The sequence below is a fragment of the Callospermophilus lateralis genome, chromosome 6 (genome assembly GCF_048772815.1).
Source record: "Callospermophilus lateralis isolate mCalLat2 chromosome 6, mCalLat2.hap1, whole genome shotgun sequence".
In the NCBI taxonomy this organism is placed as follows: Eukaryota; Metazoa; Chordata; class Mammalia; order Rodentia; family Sciuridae; genus Callospermophilus; species Callospermophilus lateralis.
The window spans coordinates 126,607,215-126,628,654 of record NC_135310.1 but is presented as its reverse complement, the minus strand read 5'-3'; the positions used below and the strand labels follow the sequence as shown (position 1 = coordinate 126,628,654).

The 21,440-nt window shown below is 46.5% G+C and overlaps 3 protein-coding genes across 5 annotated transcripts in view; 1 reads left to right on the top strand and 2 right to left on the bottom strand.

Annotated features, from left to right (window-relative positions):
* Positions 1–1,181, bottom strand: part of Ppp1r10 (protein phosphatase 1 regulatory subunit 10) — a 41,660-nt gene extending 40,479 nt beyond the window's left edge. Inside the window, exon 1 of one of the 2 annotated variants that reach the window (XM_076859028.1) lies at positions 1,058–1,181. The gene's annotated coding sequence lies outside the window, so the exon portion shown is untranslated. The remainder of the gene's footprint in view (positions 1–1,057) is intronic. The other variant, XM_076859026.1, reaches the window with a different exon arrangement.
* Positions 527–4,478, top strand: C6H6orf136 (chromosome 6 C6orf136 homolog). The gene is made up of 6 exons (XM_076859039.1): positions 527–768; positions 2,312–2,713; positions 3,000–3,088; positions 3,265–3,465; positions 4,037–4,106; positions 4,185–4,478. The coding sequence occupies exons 1-6, from the start codon at positions 697–699 to the stop codon at positions 4,296–4,298; spliced, it is 948 nt and encodes a 315-aa protein (XP_076715154.1). The 5' UTR covers positions 527–696; the 3' UTR covers positions 4,299–4,478.
* A 41-nt stretch (positions 4,479–4,519) lies between these two features.
* Dhx16 (DEAH-box helicase 16) lies at positions 4,520–21,187 on the bottom strand. Of its 2 annotated transcripts, XM_076859025.1 has the most exons (20): positions 20,813–21,187; positions 18,821–19,068; positions 18,563–18,725; positions 18,185–18,241; positions 15,176–15,430; positions 14,815–15,018; positions 14,543–14,734; positions 13,929–14,039; positions 13,649–13,764; positions 11,191–11,401; positions 10,906–11,004; positions 10,645–10,797; positions 8,710–8,850; positions 8,369–8,531; positions 8,158–8,276; positions 7,965–8,032; positions 6,505–6,667; positions 6,231–6,392; positions 5,819–5,992; positions 4,520–4,741 (listed from the first exon to the last, which is right to left on the bottom strand). In XM_076859025.1, exons 1-20 carry the CDS (start codon positions 21,017–21,019, stop codon positions 4,613–4,615), a joined length of 3,135 nt encoding a protein of 1,044 aa, XP_076715140.1. In that variant the 5' UTR covers positions 21,020–21,187; the 3' UTR covers positions 4,520–4,612. The 2 variants fall into 2 exon arrangements, 1 of the variants encoding a protein (XP_076715140.1); XR_013091654.1 differs by lacking the exons at positions 4,520–4,741; positions 5,819–5,992; positions 6,231–6,392 and having other exon boundaries at positions 6,586–6,667; positions 6,750–8,032.
* Between the last annotated feature and the right edge of the window lie 253 nt (positions 21,188–21,440).

Genomic DNA, 21,440 nt, shown 5'->3' with positions numbered 1-21,440 from the left:
AGTGGTAGCAACACAAAGTATAGCAGAACTACAAATATATACCACAAATGCATTCTTCTCACCAATTGGGAATGTCATATCTCACCTCGGTTCAGCTTGGATCTTGTTTCTTTGTTCACTTTTGCAATTATAAGCAATCATACCTAGTTTGATCTAGTTTGGTTTCTGAGTCTTAAAATCCAATTTCCTGGTTACTTTGATGGTTCCTTCCAAGCTTTTTCTTCACACTGAATACTGCCCTGGCACATATGCCCTCTCTTCATAGTGGATATCTTTAATTGAACCCTTAAATCAAACTGGTGATTCAGCAGATTCAAGCCTCCCTCTTCAAGGTGCTCCTCTCCTTCCCTGTCCCCACTCTTCCCCTTTCACACAGTTCAGCCGCATCCTCGCCTAGGTTGCTGCGCAAGTGCCACAGGCACTTGTACAGTTCAATGCCGCTAATTTGCTGCGCAAGCGCCTTAAGGTAGCGTCGGTCTGGCGAGCGCAGGCGCACTTAACGACGAACCCAGCGCAGCTGCTTCCCTGGAGCCTGCAGTGCGCAAGCGCGCAACATCTCCGTTTTCCTCCCCTCAGCCCCTTCCCCCCCCCTCCTTTCCCCTTCACGAAGCCGGCTCTGGGGCACGCTCACCCCTGTGAGGAGGCCGGAGGCTGGAGGCTGAACTTGGGAGGCGCCCTCTCCGTTCCCGGAAGATCATGTACCACCCCAGCCGGGGGGCAGCCCAGCGTCTCGGCCCCTGCCTTCGCGCCTACCAGGCTCGACCCCAGGTAAGAGCGGAGGAAAGACGGGAGGGGAGGAGAGGGGGCGGGGAAAGACCCTTCTCAGAGCCGGTGCGTGGGGCGGAGCGCGCGCCGGGTTGCGCGCAGGCGCAATGGCACCCCCCGCCCCTTCCCACCTGTATGGATTGGTGTGTGGAGGGGGCTGGGGTCGTAGGCATGGGTAAGACCCTCGGTCCGGCTGGTGGGGGCATGTTAGCTCTGTCCTGAGAGCCGGCGAGCGTGGTCGACGCCCAGGCAGCCTGGAGCGACTGCGTTGCGCCCGAGACTCTTTGATTACCTGTGCGTGGAGGTGATTTGAAGGGCAGGGGCAGAGGCTCGAATCCCGGCCGCAGCGCCGCAGGGAGTTCGTCAGCCCGGATCAGAACCACAGGCCGTGCTGTGCAGTCCGCACATCCTGCATCTGGAGAGTGGTCCCGGCAGGAAAGCCGGACCCGGTGGACCCAATTCAGACCCCTGTGCATGGGCGGGCAACATGGCCACGCCCCCAGCAGAGACGCGCCTCTGGGTCACTGTCCCGGACTGAGGTACCCGGCGGCCCACCAGCCCTCCGGGAAGTGAAACTCCCAGGGGATTCCTTGGGAGCCGAGACTCTTGTCAAACCTTAGTGGGTGACTTCCCATCTTCTCAGTTTCAACGTTAGTAAACCGGGAAATGAAGTTCATCCTTTAATAGTCTACTGGGATGTTTATGCCATTTAGTGGCATAAATAATAGTGGCACTGAAATAATAGCTTCCATTTACGTTCTATTTTATGGGTGACAAAGTTTTATTTACATTCATTAATATCTTATAAAACCTAATGAGGCTTCATCATCCTTATTTATAAGAAACTGAGGTATAGGGATGAAAGTGCACAATAAAATGGGAACTCGGATTCCTAGCTTCAGTCGTATGTTCTTTTCCCTGTGCTACATTTGCCTGGCATATTAAATTATGGAGATGTCTTGTAGACTACATCATTTTCACTCAGAGTACAATCAAACCTATTATTCATTTACCAAATATCTATTCTCATATGATCCTTACTATAAGAGAGGTGAAACTAGCCCCTGGGACTCAGTATTGGTTGTTTTGGTTTTTTTGTTTGTTTGTTTGTTTTTTGGTGCTGGGGATTGAACCCAGGGCGTTTGACTACTGAGCCACACCACATCCCCAGCCCTTTTTTGTATTTTATTTAAAGACAAGGTTTTTGCTGAGTTGTTTAGGGCTTCGATAAATTGCTGAGGCTGGCTTTGAACTCACAATCCTCCTGCCTCAGTCTCCCAGACTGCTGGGATTACAGGAGTGCACCATGGCTCCCAGCCAATGTTGGAATATTAATGTAAAGGCATTTGCTATTAATTGAGGGAGTTACTAGTACCTATGGTACATCAAACTATTTCCTCCCATTTTCAGTAGAGATGGAAGTGAATCTGTACCTTTTTTTCTTCTAGCAAGTCTCAGCTCCTCTGTCAGTAGTAGTAGGTGGAATTGGAAGCCTGTTCATGAGGCAACTGAATTCTTACCTTTTTCTCTTGTTCTGTCTCCTTAGGACCAGATTTCTTCTCGGACTCTACCATTCCCACCCCTTTGGCCCCACCCCACAACCACCACTTCCCCATCTTCTCCTATTCTGTGGTCCCCTCGACTCCCAAATCCTCCCTCCCAGCCTGTCCCCAGACCTTGTCTACTACCTCTCCCTCAGATCCAGGCCCTCAACTCACCGTGGGTAGTTCTCCCTCCAGGAAAGGGGGAGGAGGGACCAGGACCAGAGTTGCACAACCGCTGCTTAGATGGACTTCGGAGCCTTTTTGAGGGACCTCCCTGCCCATATCCTGGGGCTTTGACACCTTTCCAAGCCCCTGGAACTGCCCATCCTTCCCCTACCACCCCATCAGGAGATCCTAGTATGGAGGAACACCTGGCTGTCATGTATGAGAGACTGAGTCAAGAGGTAAGTCAGTTCAAGAGTGGTCTTCATCTGTAGTGGAAAAGAATATAAATAATCCTTAAAAATAGTTTAGTCAATTGGACTATCTTAGAACCATCAGGCAGGCATAGAACTGTTCTGTGAACATTTTCCCAAGGAAAAAGATGCTCTTTTATTGAGATCAAGGGAGGTCAAATGTGGGAAGAGATGACCTTTCACTCAGAGGGGATAAGAAGGCCCTAAAAATAGAAAACTGAGAAATTGGATCATCTTTATTTTCTACTGAGTTCATATCTCTTCTTCCACCTAGCTTCCCAACCTCTTCCTTCACTCCCATGACTATACTCTCTATTCATCCGATGTGGAATTTATCAATGAGATTCTGAGCATACGTACCAAGTAAGAATTGACATGGGTAAGGCTGGGAAGGGAAAAGGACCCAATGCTATACACTTGACTCTTTTTACTTCTTGGATTCTGGATAGCTTCTCACAAGTGTCTGCCATTCCTGTGACAGAAGCCAGTTTGTCTGATTCTGTCATTGTGGAGATTTCTTTCCCATCATTTTTTCATAGGGGCCGGACATGGTACATTCTGTCACTGACCCTCTGCCGCTTCTTGGCCTGGAACTATTTTGCACAACTTCGGTTGGAGGTTCTACAGCTGACCCGCCACCCTGAGAATTGGACCCTACAAGCCCGCTGGCGGCTCATAGGACTTCCCATTCACATGCTCTTTTTGCGTTTCTACAAGCGTGACAAAGAAGAGCTTTACCAGTAAGAGAAATGGGAAAAGATCCAAACTATAATCAGTTCCTTATCATACCTTTTAAGACTTTGACTATCTAGTCTCCAATCCGTGAGTTGTCCTCACTTGAGGGATCTGTTTTATTCTATAGCAAAAATAAGGATTTTGAATATATTAAGAAATCTCTTGGCCAGGCACAGTGGCACATGCCTGTAATCCCAGCAGCTCAGGAGGCTGAGGCAGGTGAATCCTGAGTTCAAAGCCAGCCTCAGCAACTTAGCAAGGTGCTAAGCAACTCAGTGAGACACTGTATCTATAAAAGAAACCTGAATTTCAATTTCTTCAGGTACCTTTACCTGGCCTATAGTATAGGTACTGACTTACTGAACATTGGAATCACCTAAGGATCTTTTGATATTGATGCCAGACCGTTCAATTTAATTGCTCAAGGTGCAACCTCAGCTTTGCAATTTCTAAAAGTTCCCTCAGGTGATCTAATATGTAATAAAACTTAATAACTCCTCATTTGAACAAATGCTTGAGTTAAGCTTTGGGACCAGGGACCTTCTCCCTAAGTAAGCCTCTCTCCCCGATCACCAGGACCTACGATGCCTATTCCACCTTCTACCTGAATTCCAGCGGCCTCATTTGTCGACATCGTCTAGACAAGGTGAGTCTTGGGGCTGACTAAGATAAAAGGAACATTTGTGTACCCCTCCCCAACTGTCATTAACCGCTCTCTCTACAGCTGATGCCTTCACACTCGCCCTCAACACCTGTAAAGAAGCTGCTGATGGGAGCCTTGGTGGCCCTGGGGCTGTCAGAACCAGAACCCAACGTACACGTGTGTTCCAAGGCCTGAGCCAAGAACCAGGAGGGAAGCAGCACTGAAGACTTTGCTACGCACAAGAGAAGGAGGTGGAGGTGGCCAAGAATCTTGAGCCAGCTGCTTTTCCTTTTCTCTCCTTCCTGTCCATCTCATGCTGTGTAAAGCTGCTGTGTAATTTAACTTGTAAATAATAAAGTAACAATATGGGATGGATTTGATGTCACTTTCTCTGGACTTCAAAAGTTTCCACAAGATTTATTCCAAAAATAATTTTATTTAGTAGATATTAAATAATATATGGAAGGAAAAGGAGGAGCTGGTGTCAGGTTCCATTTGTGTCCTTTTCTCTACCCTAGTTCTTCTCGTGTCTTGCCTATTTTTTTGGGCATTTTCTTAGCATGAGGATCTTCTAGCTCTTTGGCCTTATAATAATGGGGAGCCACTTCCAGAAGCCAGCTGCTCTCAATCTCCAATACCTAGAATAAACAGAAAGTATCAGTAGTATTCCCTTCTATCCAATTAGGAATTTTTTTTAAAAGAAAAAAAAGAAGGCTGGTGTTGTAGCTCAGTGGTAGAGCGCTTGCCTAGCACATACAAGGCCCTGGGTTCGATCCTTAGCACCACATAAAAATAAATAAACAAAATAAAGGTATTAAATTTTTTTTTTTTTAGTTGTCAATGGGCCTTTATTTTGCTTATTTATATATGGTGCTGAGGATTGAACCTGATGCCTCACACTTGCTAGGCAAGTGCTCTACCACTGAGCTTTAACCCCAGCCCCCAATCAGGAATCTTAAGTGTATGTGGTCAAATAAATGTTCTCTTTCTCTTTTTACTTTTTTTTTTTTTTTTTTTGCAGTGGGGAGGTCTTTTTTTGTTTGTTTAAGAGCTTTTATAGTTATACATAGCAGTTGGGTTCATCCTAACTCATACATGCATGGAATTCAATTTCAGTTCATGATACCGTACCTCTTTCCCTTTTGACTGAAGAGCTAAAGGAAAAGGTACCTGGCTCTATACCCAAAAGGCAAACATACCTCTACATGTACTTAAGATATCAAGTAAGCTATCCCTAAAAAAAGCCTAGAACAAAGAGACTAAATAAAGTATATTCTGTGAGGACAGACTACGTCTGCTTTGTTTGCCATTATAGCTCAGTACCTTAAAACACTGAGACAGTGGGCAAATAGTTATTTATACACACACAGACACATACCGAGGATTGAAAATCAGGGGTACTTAACCACTGAAATATATCCCTAGCCTTTATTTTTTGAGACAGGGTCTTACTAAGTTGCTAAGGTTGGCCTCGAACTTGTGATCCTCCTGTGTCACTAGGGTTACAGGTATATTCCAGTGTGCCTGGCTCACAAATACTGAATGAAGTATAGTTCTCAGATCTTGCAAGGCACTGAGAAGCTATTAGAAAGAATGGCTTGATCCTACCTTGAACAATTTATTTTCCTGTTATTGTGCCAGTCCTAGGAACTTGAACCTGGGTTCTTACCTTGCCAGCACAATTTCCCCATACAATCTCTGGGATGGTCCCTTACCTGTCTCATAAACTCCTTGGTGGTCAAGACAAGTTCATGGTAGAGCAGCCAGCGTGGCTGTTGCTCGAAGAGGGAAGAGTTGGGATGAATGAACACTGTCTGCTGCTGTTTCACAGTGCGATAGCCACTACGTGTCAGCCGTGCTGTGTGGTAAAAGTAGCCAGCAGTGATAGCCTAAGGAGTAGTCCAGAAAGAAAATCAACTAGAAAGGTGGGCCTAGGGGACCCTTAGCACTCACCACCTTCCTAATTCAGACTTTGGGAGAACTAGAAAGGTAAGGAATGTGTGAAGAACCAACTGAGAATAAACTAGTCTGAAGAAAAAGTTTTGGAGAATGTTTTGCATAAGGGAAATAGCTCAAGCTGGGGAACTGCTGCACACCACCAGTAGGTTCTGAGAGGACAACACTGACCTTGCGTACACGGATATAGTCCCCTTGGCAGGAACTCAGACCAACTTCTACTCGCTCCAAGAGCCCCTCTAGCTGTTCCCGCACATCCCGGGCTCGGCGCATAGATCTGAACTGTACAAAGTTCTCATAGCACCACTGGGAAGAGTAGCCACTCTCAGCCCACTGTGAAGAGGGTTCAAAAGAAAAGAGGTAGGAGGCCTTAAGTATACAGTAGACAAGAACCCCCCCCACACACACACTTCTCCCTCATTCCCATTCACCCAAGACCAGTGACCTGTGTATACACGTTTAGCAGAACCAGGTGGTCCCCACCAGGGAGGAAGAAGTTGACTCGGGCATTGTCAGCATGGACAACCTTATCTTTGGGTCTGTAGAAGATGGAGTTGTTGACAGAGAGCATGGCAGCCACTGTCAGGATCTCCTCTGAACAGCTGTACCTGAGCAGGAACGAAAAGGACAAAAGGTCAAAGCAAAACACCTAGGAGGGGTAGGATTATGGCTCAGTGGTAGAGCACTCACCTAGCATGTGTGAGGCCCTGGATTCAATCCTCAGCACCACATAAAAATAAATAAATAAAATAAAGATATAAAAAAAAATCAAGAAGGAAAAAAAAAAAAAAAAAAAAACCAAACACCTAGGAACAGACACACAAGGGGAAAAGTGATTGCTGTGATGGGGAAGCCAGTTAGGAGAGAGCTATACATCAGACAGCAGATTCTAGCAGCAGCAGTAGCAGCAGGAGTCCAGGAGGGGGAACCATAGGTGAAACAATTGCATAAAATGAAATGCATGGAGGCAGAGGCAGGAAGCACTGGAACTTTGAGCAAGGTGTGCATTATGTGACTTGAGGAAATATTTCTGACCTCAACCACAACACAGGAATAGCATTTAAAGGTGGTCTCCCACAGCTATATCTAAATGTCTCAGTCTGAAATCTTAGGAATCAGCAAGTTCCAAAAGCAATCTCGCTTAGCACATCTCAGATGGAAATCTACTTTTGTTCATACTCCTAGGTTTTCTCTGTCAATTTAATATGAACAAGGACAGGACAGTGTTTTATATAAACCCCTATGGGCCTCAAAAAGGACACTAAGAGCTGAGTGTGGTGGTGCACACCTGTAATCCCAGCGGCTCGGGAGGCTGAGGCAGGACAATCAAGAGTCCAAAGCCAGCCTCAGCAAAAGCAAGGCACTAAGCAACTCGGTGAGACCCTATCTTTAAATAAAATACAATAGGGCTGGTGATGTGGCTCAGTGGCCGAGTGCCTGAGTTTAATCTCTGGTACCCCTTCCCCCGACAAAAAAAGGGCACTAAGGAGCCAGGCATGGTGACACACCTCTGTAATTCCAGCAACTCAGGAGGCTGAGGCAGGAGGATTGTAAGTTCGAGGTCAGCCTCAGCAGGCTGGGAATGTAGCCCAGTGGTGAAGAATTCCTGGGTTCAACCCCCAGTACCAAGATAAATAAATAAATAAATAAATAAATAAATAAAGGGCTGGGGGTGCAGCTCAGTGATAGAGTGCTTGCCTAGTAGGTATGTCAAGGCCCTGGATTTCATCCTCAGTACCAAAAAAAGAAAGTGGGTGGGTGGAGACGACAATCATAGTTCTCTAATAACTTATGTGTTATATAATATTATGACAGAAAAAAAGAGAAAGAGACAAAGATATCCCCCAAAACAGGGGAGGTATGATTGATTTATGTTTAGGGGCCAGAAAGGGTACGAGTTCTTACTTCTCAGAAGCCAAGATCATTTTTGATAACATGGGGTCCACTGGCAGCTCTGCCATCTTTCGACCAGACTAAGGAGAGGAAAGAGAGTTTAGGCCAGAATTCCCTCAGATTTCCTTCCATCGTGACAGGGATCCTTGGGGCACCCCAACCCCTTCCTTTGACCTGCCCCAGTCCATGTTGCCCTCCACCTCACCGTGGTGAGCTCCCCCAGGTGATTGAGGGCTCCCAGGGCGTACAGCTGCTCCAAAGCTAGCAGTAGGGTCTCATATGGTGGAGGGTCCAGGAAATCAAAGTGCATTAGGTCATGGATCCCTAGAGAAATGTGTGAAGGATACAACAGAGTTCTCACACAGGAACCAGTGATTCCGGACCCCCTCCCTCCCTCTTTCAGGAAGCCCAATCACCTAAGCTCTTGAGCAGCAGTACAACATTGCCCAGGCTAGTCCTCTGGATCTCAGGCACTGTGGTCTCCTCCAGCTCATGCTGATAGGCCCAGGCTGTATACAGGCGGAAGCACTTCCCTGCAGCAACCCGACCTGCCCGACCAGCCCGCTGATTGGCTGAGGCCTAGAAAGAAGAGGCTAGCTGATGATTTGGTAAGGGAAAAGAGAAAAAGCAGTATTTACACAAGTCATCTGGGAAAATACAAAATGCTTATTATCCCCCATTCTTTAAGCAGCTCCTGAGATGGACTTCCCCTGTGGGATAATTCCTCCTTTCTCTATCTATGGAGACCCAGGCTGACCTTGCTGCAGGGTGTGACAGTGAGCGACTCCATGCCTGTGCGGGGATTGTAGCTCTTCTGCTTACAGAACCCTGGATCCAGCACATAAATGATGCCCTCAATGGTGAGTGAAGTCTCAGCAATGTTTGTTGCCACAACCACCTGAATGAAAGGATGTGGTTATTTTACTCTTGAAAAAAATTATCCTGGAAAACTAAGAGTAGAGAAGTAGATACAATGAGGAGCAGGAGCTGACAGAATTAGTGGCCAACATCAGGAGAGAGGGACAAGGACAGGAGAAGGGGAAAGAGAAGAAAGCAAGGAGAGTCAGCAAGGATATAATGCAGAAAGGAAATGGAAAAAGGATTTAGGGTTCCCCCTCCACCCTGAGGTTGGAGATGGGAGTGTCCAGGTTCTTTTCCCATCTTCCCCACCAAAACTTTCATATTCATCTTCATACATCACTTTCTGTAACAGCCTCTAAACCAGTCTCCTAGCCTCTATCATGTGGCATCCAGAATGGTCCTTTTAAAATATAAACCCGTCATATTACTCCCTAATCCTTCCATGGCTTCCCATCCCATTCTAGAATTAAATCCAAGCCCCTTGAAGTCTGAGTCACAGAGCCTTTCACCATCTAGAGACTTGCATCAGCTGCTGCCTCTATGCAGCACTCTTCTCCTACAAGGAAGCTTGGCTCTCTCCCTCCCCTCATTCAGCATCTGCTTCACCTTCACCTCACTGGAGGTTTCTCTATACCCAAGAAAAATAACTTCTTGCTATTTTCTCACCCTCACTTTCTATCTACCTATGCTGTTTTGTATCTCTTCATAACAATTCCCACAAGTTGACATATTATACCACTTGCTACAAACTGACATTATATATTTAAGGGCCCATTGTCTCCTTCCATTAGATTGAAGTTCTGGGAGGCTAGAGACTTTGTTTTGCTTATCACTGTATCCTCTTCTCCTGGCACACAGGAAGAATGCACTTTTTTTTTGGAGGTGGGAGGGTCACTGGGGAAGAAATCCAGGGTCTTGAGCATATTAGACAAGTGCTCTACCACTAAGCCACACATTCAGCCCCTCATTAAACATTTGTTGAATGAAATCTCTGCTCAAAATCTTTTGATTGCCACTCACCTGTCTAAAGTCCAACTCTTTTGCCTGCCATCAGAGGTCCTCCTTCATCATGGCCCACAGTTGATCTGGTCTTGGCTCTCTGCTGCACCACATGAACACCTCACTAAGTCCACTAATTCCATTCTGACATCAAACACATCTTGGGCCTTCCTCTATTTCCCCAGTCACAGTTTTTATGGGGCAGGGCACTGAAGATGGAACCGGGGTACTCTACTATTGAGTGACATCCTCAGCCCCCCCTTTTAAAAATTTTTTTTTAGTTATGCATGGACACAATATCTTTATTTTGTCTATTTATTTATTTTATATGGGGCTGAGGATCGAACCCAGGGTCTCAGACGTGCGAGGCGAGTGCTCTACCACTAAGCCACAACCCCAGCCCAGTCAGCCCTTTTTTACTTTTTATTTTAAGACAGCATCTTGCTAAGTTGTTGAGGCTGACTTCCAACTTTATATCCTCCTGCCTCAGTCTCCCAAGTACCGGGGATTACAGGCCTGAATGAACCACTGTGCCCAGTCCCCAGTCATTTTTCTTAAAGGCTTATATCAAATTCTTCCTCTTGGCTCACCAAGAGGTTCCCTTCTCTTCTGAATCTCTATAGTATTTACTCCCTGAATCATGCACTTAGCTGTTTCTCGGTTCACATCATATTCATTCTCTCTCTCCAGCCCCAGAAGTAAGGGACTGGCTGCTCCTTAGTTTCTGCAGCAAAGCCCAGCACATGCCTTATATGGGGGATGTACAGATTTTCTGTTTCACTACCCACTGTGTGAATTCTAGCATGGAAGAATGGAGGTTTCTTCAACTTACCTTTCGTGCCCCAGGTGGTGTGGGTTGAAAAATTCGAGCCTGCATGTCAGAGGGCAGGTTGGCATAAATGGGCAGCACCAGGAGCTCCCGAATTTTGGAGCCCAGGCGGCGGCAACGATCCTGGAGCATCTCACAGGCAGCCTCAATCTCCTCCTGGATTTGGGATGGGAGAGCAACAGGGGTCCTAGAGTCACAGAGGCCAATAGGCCGGCCCAGTCTTTCCCTGGTATACATCATCTCCTTTCCTACCATGTCGCATACCTGTCCTGTCAGGAACACCAGGATATCCCCAGGTGGCTGGGTCACATGGATCTGAAGTACAGATACAACACAGGCTTCTAGGTAGTCAGCCTCTGGAGCCTGGAAAGGGGGAAGACATGGTGTCACAGGATGGCCACTTGCTCAGACACACTTCTCCCAATTCATTATAACTTTATCCCAGTTCCCTTTAAACTTTCAATTGTACCCTTCCCTCCTTGGGATAACCTCCTCCAAAGGCCCCAGTTTCTCGCCTCAGACTCAAGCCTATCCTCCCCGAGAGGGCACCTTGGTATAGAAGATGTCAACTGGAAATCTGCGTCCAGGAATCCGGAAGACGGGGGCATCATCAAAGAATGTGGAAAAACGGGCAGTATCCAGTGTGGCAGAGGCTACCAAGACCTTGAGCTCAGGTCGGAAGCGAGCAACATCCTTGATTAACCCGAAGAGAATGTCTGTGTGTAGGGTCCGCTCGTGAGCTTCATCAACCATGACCACACTGGGGGAGAAATACGGGGAAAGTGAAGGAGGAAAGCTAGGCAATGCAGGATTGGACACCAGGCCCCTGGATGAGAGGGACGCCATGAAACTAAAAGACCCAAAAAAGAATGTGGGGGCAGGGGTTCTAAGGAGTAGTCAAGCCTCTCAGTTATGTAAGACCAGCAGAAGGTTAGGAAAGGCCTGGCACTGGTAGTCTACAAATTATCCCAGTATTGGCAGATAGAAGTGGCCAAGATGTGGCTGGGGCTGTAGCTCAGTGGCAGAGCACTTGCCTAGCATGTGTAAGGCACTGGGTTTGATCCTTAGCACCACATAAAAGTAAATAAATAAAATAAAGGCATGCTATCCATCTACAACTACAAAAAAATAAAAAATAAAAAGATTTTTAAAAAGTGGCCATGATGGAAAGGCTGGAGGCAGAGGGTGTGACAAGTCAGACATTTCTGAATTAGAGTCAAGAGTCTACTTAGATGTCTGGCACAGTGGCACACCCCTGTAATCTCAGCTTCTCAGGAGACTTGAGGCAGAAGGAGTTCTGCCTCAAGTTCAAGACCAGTCTGGCAACTTAGTGAGTCCTTGTTTCAAAATAAAAAATACCAAAAAGGCCTGGGGTGTGTACCTGATGGGAAACTATCCTTGGGTTCAATCCTTGGTACCACAAAAACAAACAAAAAAGAGTCTGCTTAGTGCCAGCAGCTGCCCTTACTGGAGAAAGCAGAAGTAAGGATATACTTTTAAAGATGAATAAAAGCATGAAGGCAGGGGGTTGGGAGGGGAAGCATGTGAACATTAGACGAACTCTAGATAGAGCAAAGGGGGGGAGGGGCAAAGGGTGTAAAAAAGATGGTGGAATGAGTTGGACATCATTTCCCTAAGCACATGTATGAAGACACAAATGGTGTGACTACACTTTGTGTACAACCAGAGATATGAAAAAATGTGCTCTATATGTGTAATATGAACTGTAATGCATTCTGCTGTCATATATAACAAATTAGAATAAAAAATAAAATTTAAAAAAAACTGAGGGCAGGACTCTTTTCAACAAGGGAGGCTAGAGATGAACAGACAGACCTGAGCTGCCAGGACATAAACATATAGCAGCTCCCAGGGACCCATGGGGTGACTGCTGCTCCTTCTCTAGAAGGAGAACCTTCTAGAAGGAGAACGTTTCTACCCTAGATTTCAAAGGACTGCACAGATGCCTTGGTTCTTGCCTGAGTTATTTGTATTATACCTTCTTTGGTTTTCTAGGTGGCATCCAAGACCACAGGAGCTCACCTCCCCCAATCCCCACTATTCTGTACCTAGCCCTGACTGAATGTAAAGTCTCAGCCATTTCATAAAGTAGGCTGGCTCCATGGGGAAACCCCACACCCTAGACAGTCTTGCAATACCTGGTCTCCCATAGGTTCCCAGAGATTTTTGTAAAACCTGTGAAAGATCAAATCATAACTGTCTTAAGTTCTCCACTGTGATTCTCCAAGATCTGAAAGTCCACCCACTGAAAAGGTGCAAATGCCCATACTGCTTGGCCAGCTCACCCCACATACCCCTCTCATCCAAGAATACCTTCTCCCCTTCATTCACCCTTGCTTGGCCATCTCCAGTAATAAGAGCTCAGTGGTGACAGACCAAGCCACCTTGAGATGTGGGCTAAGGACCTAGAGCCAGGGTCCAGGCACTCTGACAGCCCCTATAATCTCTGCCCCTATGAGGGTTACATGGCTCTTGATATTGAGCTGATCTATCTCCCTGTATCTGCCCCATGATTCCAAGTGGTGACCTCTGGTGTAATAGAAAACAAGTGTAATCCTTCTTAACCATGCAATAGCCCTTCACATATTCTGAAGAAACCAGCATGTGTCCTAAGCTTTTTTCCTCCAATCTGAACATCCTGGGTGTCTTCAAATGGTCTACTCATACAATTCAAGTCCCCATAGCACCACTCCACCATCCTGATTTCGTGAACTCTGGAAATGAATAGGCAGTGAGGCAGGTTTTCTCTGCAATTTATTCTTCTCTCCAGCCCCAACTCCATGGACCTGCAGGTCAGCTCTAGGACCATTGGAACCACACAGATTCAAGACATGGTGGGTTAATCAGAACTCAATGGCCAAATTAGCCAGATGGAAAGAAAGAGATTAAATGATATAGAAAGTCACTGAGGGGGAGGGGGCAGCAGGACAGAGGGAAGAGAAGACAGGTGGCTCTCCTCAGAGGGGCAAGAGCCTGTATGACGTACCTGTAACTTGCCAGGTCAGGCTCAGAAAGGAACTCCCGGAGAAGCATCCCATCTGTCATGTAGCGGAGAACTGTTCGCTCTGATGTGCAATCCTCAAATCGAATGCTGTAGCCAACCTGGATAAGGGGCCATTGGTGACCAAGAGGGGGCTGGAGTTCCCCAAGGGGAACTCAGGGACAGAGGAAGAAGGACCAATACCCAGACCTATGATATAAGGAAAGTGTGGACTGAATCCCAGATCCTAAGGGTTTCCCTCACCCATGAGTTCCCAGAGTCTCACCTCATTCCCAAGCTTCACACCCATTTCCCGGGCCACTCGGGCAGCTACACTCATGGCTGCAACTCTCCGGGGCTGGGTGCAGGCAATTTTCATACCCTTCTTTGTGTAACCCTGAATGACAAAGAAGAAAGAAGGTTCTAATAGCTCTGTGGTAGAAGGTTTTCCTTTGCTAAATATGGCCCCTGAGGCCCAATCACAATTCAGAGAAAGAAGTTATAAAAGCCAGGTGGGGCAGGAGGAAAGGAAACAATGGACAGAAGATGAAAATCAGAAAAGAAGGGCAAACAGATAGGATGACAGACAGAAGGTTCTCCAAGGAGGTGCTCAGCCAGCCCTGCAGTCCTACTCTTTAGGTTACCAAGGACAGGGCACCACACCACACTCCATCTATCTGTCTATACATCCTTCCAATTTGAACATCTCCAAGGCATAAATTACACAGCAGAAAATAAGAATAAAAATGCAAAAAGGGTCTGCTGTTTATTCTCAAGATTCTCATGATTTAACAGGAAAAGTCAGGGAAATAAGACTTAAATATCATGTAAAGGAGCTCATTGATGAGTATTATGCTCATCAATGCCCTGGGCCTGGGACCTGGAGAGTGATGATCATACCTCTTCAAAAAGGTACTGTGGGATTTGGGTGGTCTTCCCAGAGCCTGTCTCGCCTTCAATGATGAGGACTTGATGATTTGCAATGGCAGCCAGGAGTTCCTCTCGAAATGGGAACACAGGGAGGCTTCGGCGCACGGCCTGGATAGACTCCTTCTGCTGAGCCTGGGCTGAAGAGGGTGGAGCTGACGGCTCCTAAGGAAAAAGAGGGTGGGCTGTGAGCCCCACAGCCAGTTCAGGGCCTCCTCAGAATGTCTCAAAGCTCTCCCTCTCACCTCATCACCCTGAAGCTGAGTGGCACGGACAAACTCAATGGTCTCCTCCTCCTCCAGCACCAGTTGATATTTGGGTTCCTGGGAGGCAGCATCTCGGGCTCCAAACTTCAAAGATGCTGCCCCTAGACGGGCCTCCTCCCATCGCCGCTGCTCCTCCCCAGGAGCACCTGATTCTTCCTCCACTAGGTCCACAGCACGAGCTGGCTACAAAGAGGAGACATATGAGGACAGGAAAACAGGGGATGCCCTCTATGCCCAGTCCCCACCTCCCTCTTCATTATCTCCACCCACTGCAAAAAGCAAGAGAAGTAAAGAGCCAGGCAAGGTGTTGCCCCTCCAAAGTTTCACCTCACCACCGCACCTGTCCTCGGGTCTCCTTGGGCATATGGTAGCGGTTGGTGGCCTCCAGCTTCTCCTGCTCACCAGCTGCTCGGTACTCCCGGGCTAGATCCCGCACTCGCCGTTTGTATTTGAGCTCCCTGCGCTCATGTCGGCTGAGCTCCACATCCCCAAAGAGGAACTCCTCATCAGCCAGCTCTGCCTCCAGATCCTCCAACTTCTCTCGCTCCCGCTTTGCCAGGTACTCCCGGCGGGATTTTTTTCGTAGTTCAGGGACCTGGTTCAGGAAGGAATAGTCAAATAAATCCTCATCTCACTAGAGAGGCAACACCTTTCCCTAGCTACCTCTCAATATGAAAAATTCCCAGACAATAGGTGTAAGAATCTAAAGACAGACCCTTCACACTCTCTTGCAAACAAAAGATTTGCCCAAAACTGTACTTTTTTTTTTCTTTCCAGTACAGAACCCAAGGTCACTCTACCACTGAGCTACATCCCCAGCCTTTTCTATTTTTTATTTTGAGACAAGATCTCACTTAGTTTCCCCAGCTGGTTTCTAACTTACATTACTCCTCCCTCAGCTTCCTGAAAAGCTAGGATTATAGATGTGGTCACCACACCTGGCTAAAGGGGCTTCTTTGGAATGCCACATGCTGACCCCACAAATTGCCCTCCTAGCAGCTGAATCTAGTTGGAAGCACCTTCTGGGCAGTGTTACACTCTTTGTCAAAATAGATACATCACAGCAATTATTTGAATACTTGATTCTATTTACTAAAGTAAGTGGAAAGGGTGAAAACAAAAAGAATGATCCAGTATTTAGAAGCATAGATCTCAAACTGAAAATGAGAAACAAAGATGGAAACTACTGGGGGTGCCAACGGTGGGCAATCTTCAGCCCTAATTTATATGCTCTGATCTTAAACTCAAAGAGAAGGGATTAAAAACCGATCAGGTGGGCTGTAATCCCAGGTGGCACATGCCTATAATCCCAGCTGCTCAGGAGCTTGAGACAGGAGAATCGTGAGTTCAAAGCCAGCCTCAGCAATGCATCTCAGTGCGACCCCATCTCTAAACAAAACACAAAATAGGGCTGGGGATGTGGCTCAGTGGTCAAGTGTCCCTGAGTTCAATATCTAGTACCAAAAAAAAAAAGAAAAGAAAAACCCAGTCGGGGCTGGGGATGTATCTCAGTGGTAGAGCGCTTGCCTCGCTGCCTCACACAGGTGAGGCACTGAGTTTGAGCCTCAGTACCATATAAAAATAAATAAATAAAATAATAAAGGTATTGTGTCCATCTACAACTAAAAAACATTAAAAAAAAAAAAGGATCATGTATAGAAATTGAGACTATAGCACAAGAGAGTATTTCTAGAAGGCAAAATATAATCAGGGACACTTAGCTCTCTAGGACTAATCTTTCCCCCTACAATGTGGCTTCTAATGGGTACCTGTGACACAGGCTTTTCAGGGCCAATGATAAGAGAGAACTGGCAATATCGGAACATCAAAAAGAATAATGGGGGCTGGGGATGTGGCTCAAGCGGTAGCACGCTCGCCTGGCATGCGTGCAGCCCGGGTTCGATCCTCAGCACCACATACAAACAAAGATGTTGTGTCTGCCGAAAACTGAAAAATAAATATTAAAAATTCTCTCTTTAAAAAAAAAAAAAGAATAATGACAGGAGATTATAAGTAATAATATTATTAAAAATAATAATTCATGAGTCCAGAAAACAAAAAAAATGGGGAAAATAATTTTCATTATCAGTGAAATAACTATTACACAAAACTTCTTATGTGAAAATTGGCAATTAAAAGGAAATAAAAATATATCCCTTTTTTTTTTTTAATATTCTTTACTTGTCGATGGACTTTTTTTTTTTTTAAATGTGGTGCTGAGGATCGAACCCAGTGCCTCACACATGCTAGGCAAGTGCTTTTCCACTGAGCTACAGCCTCAGTCCTTACCTCACCTTTTAAGAAAGAATTATAGCCGGGCAAGGTGGCACATGCCTGTAATACCAGTGGCCCAGAAGTCTGAGACAGAGGATGGCGATTCAAAGCCAGCCTCATCAAAAGCAAGTCACTAAGTAAGTCATGAGTCCTGAATGTATTCTGGTTTGGAAAAGTAGTTATTAAAGACATTGGAGCCAGGCACAGTGGCATACGCCTGTAACCCCAGGGACTCAAGAGGCTGAGGCAGGGGAATCACAAATTCAAAGCCAGCCTCCGCAATTTAGCAAGGCCCTAAGCAACTTAGTGAGACACTGTCTTAAAATGAAAAAGGACTGAGGATATAGCTCTGTGATATAGTGCCCCAGGGTTCAATTCCTAGAGGAAGGAAGGAAGGAAGGAAGGAAGGAAGGAAGGAAGGAAGGAAGGAAGGGAGGAAGGGAGGGGGGCAAGAAAAGAAAAGAAAAGGTATTTGGAGATGCAGAGATGTTGTGCCTGGACAGTGAGACAGCTACCCTGAACCTGCCCTCTAGCCACCCCCTCAACAACATTCCAGCTGCCTTATGTCTCACTAAGTCATAGGAAAAGGGAGAGCTAATGTTTCACTCAATTATATACAGTGTGATTTGATTCTAAAGAGTCAAGGAGGATTTAAGCCAGGCGTTGTGGCACATGCCTTGTAATTACAGCAGCTCAGAAGGCTGAGAAAGGAGGATCACAAGTTCAAAGCCAGCCTCAGCAAAAGCGAGAAGCTCAGCAACTCAGTGAGACCCTGTCTCTAAATAAAATACAAAATAGAGCTGGGCTTGTGGCTCAGGTTGAGTGCTCCTGAGTTCAATCCCCAGTACCCCAAAAAAAGAAGGCATAAAGGAGGATTTTTGGTGGATTCCTTCTCTCTACGACTTAAGTCCATCCTTATGAGTTCCTAGCAACCAAGCCTCCTCATCTAGAGACTTAATCACCCCTATCAACATTCTCACTGCATTTCCTCTGTTTAACTTTATCCTGTGGCTAACTACTCCATCACAAATTCCTTTTGTCCTCTGATCTTGGCTTCTTGGACCCTGGGACTTACCATGGCTTTCCGGTCTTCCTCGGCCATCTTGAGGCGCTTCTGAGCTTCTTCATAAGCCTAGAAGAAACCAATAGTGTCAGAGATGAGGTCAAAAAGTGCTCACACCCACGATCACTTCCATTTGAAATCATGAGAATCATTCAGATGTACCCTCTGAATGGGTACAAGGAATGTTCCCTTTCAATAAGGAAGGCTTTCTATGTACAACAGAGTTGCCTTAGCCAGAAAACTCACAGTGGTCCTGTGACCACAGAGAGGAATACATCACTGGAGAGAGCTCTTTGTCTTTCTAAAGATCACAATCTCTGTAATTATAGCTAATTTCAAGATTTCACCTAAGGTCCTAGGGGATTTATAGAATATACTACTTCTCCACACCTTCTTGTCTGACCGCTCCAGGACATTGCGAGTCCGATCCTTGTCTCGCTGCCGGACCCGCTCAGCAAAAGCATCACGTTCTTCCAGATCCTGAAGGCGCTCCCGTTCTGTTCGTTCCCACTCATCCTCTGACTCTGGCTTCTCAGTCTGCTGTTTGCTTGCCCTGTACCTCGCCCAGGGCATCAAATAAGACATTCAGAAGGCTTATCATCCCCCTGTCCACTCACTCCACCATCTCTGCCCTTGCTTCTGACTTACCCTGTTTTGTTCTTCCCTGTCTCAGGAATCTCTTCTTCCTCTTCTTCCTCCTCCTCCTGGTGTTTCTTCCTGAGGTGTTTCCGTTTCTTACGCTTCTTATGTAGGCTGCTCCCAGGTCTACCCACAGTTTCCTCACTACTTTCCTCACTGTCTTCCAGCAACTTGTATGATCGGTTCTTCTCCAGTAGGGCTCGGGCCTCTCGCTCCGCTGCCCGAGCTGGCTTTTCTACTACCACCTTCCTTGGAACCTGTCAGCAGAGGATGAAACAAAGATGTGTGAGAAGCTTTTTTTGGTACCAGGAATTGAACCCAGGGGTACTTAACCACTGAGCCACATTCCCAGACCTTTTTAATATTTTATTTAGAGACAGGGTCTCGCTGAGTTGCTAAGTGCCTCACTTATTCGCTGAGGCTGGCTTTGAAATTGCCATCCTCCTGCCTCAGCCTCCCAAATTACTAGGTGTACAGGTGTGTACCACCACACCCAGCTTTGAAATTACTTGATCTTAATCTGACCTTTAATCTCCCTCTTTCACATGGCTTTACCCCATGTTCATTAACTTGAAAAGGGCCCTTCAGTTTATGAATTTCCTTTCAGTCACCATTTAACAAACATTTATTGAAACCTGTGCCCTGTATCAGGTACATGCTAAGTACTAGGGATACGGGAATAAACAAGAGACAAAAATGTCTGCCCTCATGGAGCTTACATTCTCAAACCCAATTCTCAATTGCCTTTCTCATAGCTATATTATTCCCAATGATTAAGGCATTCCTATACAAGGACTAACATACTACAAGGGGTATTTTGCAACTTTTGATAGTACCTGTCACGTGCCTGAGTACTAGACTCCAGGGATTCACTGGTGAATAATACATCATGGAACTTACTTTTTCTTTTCTTTCTCTCTCTCCCCATTTTATGGCAATAGAATGCAGGACTTCCTGCATCCTATACAAGTGCTCTACCACTGTACAGCCTGAGAGGTTTCCATTTCCTACACTTTTTCTGAAGGCTGCTCCCAGTCCTACCCACAGTCTCCTTGCTACTCTCCTCACTGTCTCCCAGAAACTTGTAAGATAGATTCTTCTCCAGCAGAGCTCAGGCATCTAGCTCTGTTGCCCCAGCTGGCTACACCCGAGCCCAGTCTTACATTCTAACCTCATTTCTCATCAAGCACTATATGGGACAGCCATAATAGGCTATCTGCCATTCTCTGAACACTTTCACTTTTTTTTTTCAATTTATTTTAGTTGTAGATGGACTCAATACCTGCATTTTTTAAAATTTATTTTTATGTGATGCTGAGGATTGAACCCACTGCCTCACACATGCTAGGCAAGCGCTCTACCTCAAAGCTGCAACCCCAGTCTCACTTTCACTCCTTATATACACTTACTTAGCACCTGTTTCTGTAAGGCAGAAAACTGTTAGGTAGGAAGAATCCAAGACAAGAAATGCACAGTCCTGTCCACCAGTTCACTTTTACATATACTCTTACTCTTTCCCATTCTCGACCTGACAAATTCCAGGGAATCTTTGGGCCTGCTTTTTCTGATCACTTCTCCCATCTCTCCAACCTCCCACAGCACTTCCTACACAACTCTTATAACCTCGCTATGAAAAGTGTAGTTCCTGACCGTCAGCATCACCTGGAACTTGTTAGAAATGCACAAGACTGCTACCTAATCTGCATTTTGGCAAGGGTCCTGGACGAATCATATGTAGGTTAAAGCTCCAGAAACAATTCTCTATAGTACTTAACCCTACACTTAAACCTTCCATCTTCTCCACTGAGCTGGATAATCAGCACCTGGCTCAGTGCCTAAGCGACAACGGACAATAGACAAATGTTTGTGAATTAAACTTACTTAACTCCTCGGATGACCAACTTCCCTAGTGCAGGTTAAACCGCCGTTCCACCTCTACCTGCGCTCCCACGCCAGGCCCCACCCACCCCACCCCGCCCCGCCCGCCAGCCCGCTTGACACCTTGTTCCAGAGTTTCAGGGCAAAATCCCGGGCCGGCCCGCTGAGGTCCAGGGTATCAGTGTCTCGTAGGCGCTGCACAAAATCCTCGGCGGAGGCACAGCGCTGCGCTGTACCAATCAGGAACTGCGCGACGTGCCGCTCGCTGAGCCCCAGCACCGAGTGCAGCTCCTCCTGAACCCAGCGCTCCAGCCCTGCAGGCGTCGCCATGGCGACCCACACTCCCTGCTAGAGCCCCGACGCGTCCAGACCAGCCGCACTGATAGCCCAGAGTGTCGAAGCCCTGGAACCCTAGGCGAGAGCCTCAGCCCCACGAGGGAGCTGCCTTAGTACTTGTGTTAAATTTTCGGCAGCTCAAAGCCGTCTTTCCGTACTGCGGCGCCCGGAAGGGGCTGCGCTTTTCCGGCCTAAGCCCTATGGTGGCCGAGCGAGTTCAAATTTCGCAGAACCGTTCCCTAAGGTGGGGGTAATAAGCTTTCATTTCCATCCTTATTCAGTCTCTCTGTCGCCCCCTGAAGGTCAGTATGCAAGTGCTCTGCTCACTCATTGACTAAAAGCAACCAATTTATTAAACGCCTAATGGGTGCTAGGCCTTTTAAGTAGCTTGAACAAGTAGCGTAGAGCAAATCGG

Bases quoted from the DNA above. Each gene is read 5' to 3' on its own strand.
- C6H6orf136 (XM_076859039.1), top strand. From the start codon at position 697: ATGTACCACCCCAGCCGGGGGGCAGCCCAGCGTCTCGGCCCCTGCCTT. The intron at 769-2,311 runs GTAAGAGCGGAG...CTGTCTCCTTAG, and splicing joins CCTACCAGGCTCGACCCCAG to GACCAGATTTCTTCTCGGAC. The intron at 4,107-4,184 runs GTGAGTCTTGGG...CTCTCTCTACAG, and splicing joins GTCGACATCGTCTAGACAAG to CTGATGCCTTCACACTCGCC.
- Dhx16 (XM_076859025.1), bottom strand. From the start codon at position 21,019: ATGGCGACGCCTGCAGGGCTGGAGCGCTGGGTTCAGGAGGAGCTGCAC. The intron at 11,402-13,648 runs GTACGTCATACA...TTTCTCCCCCAG, and splicing joins CCTGACCTGGCAAGTTACAG to TGTGGTCATGGTTGATGAAG. The intron at 5,993-6,230 runs GTCAGTGTTGTC...ACTACTCCTTAG, and splicing joins ACTATATCCGTGTACGCAAG to GCTATCACTGCTGGCTACTT.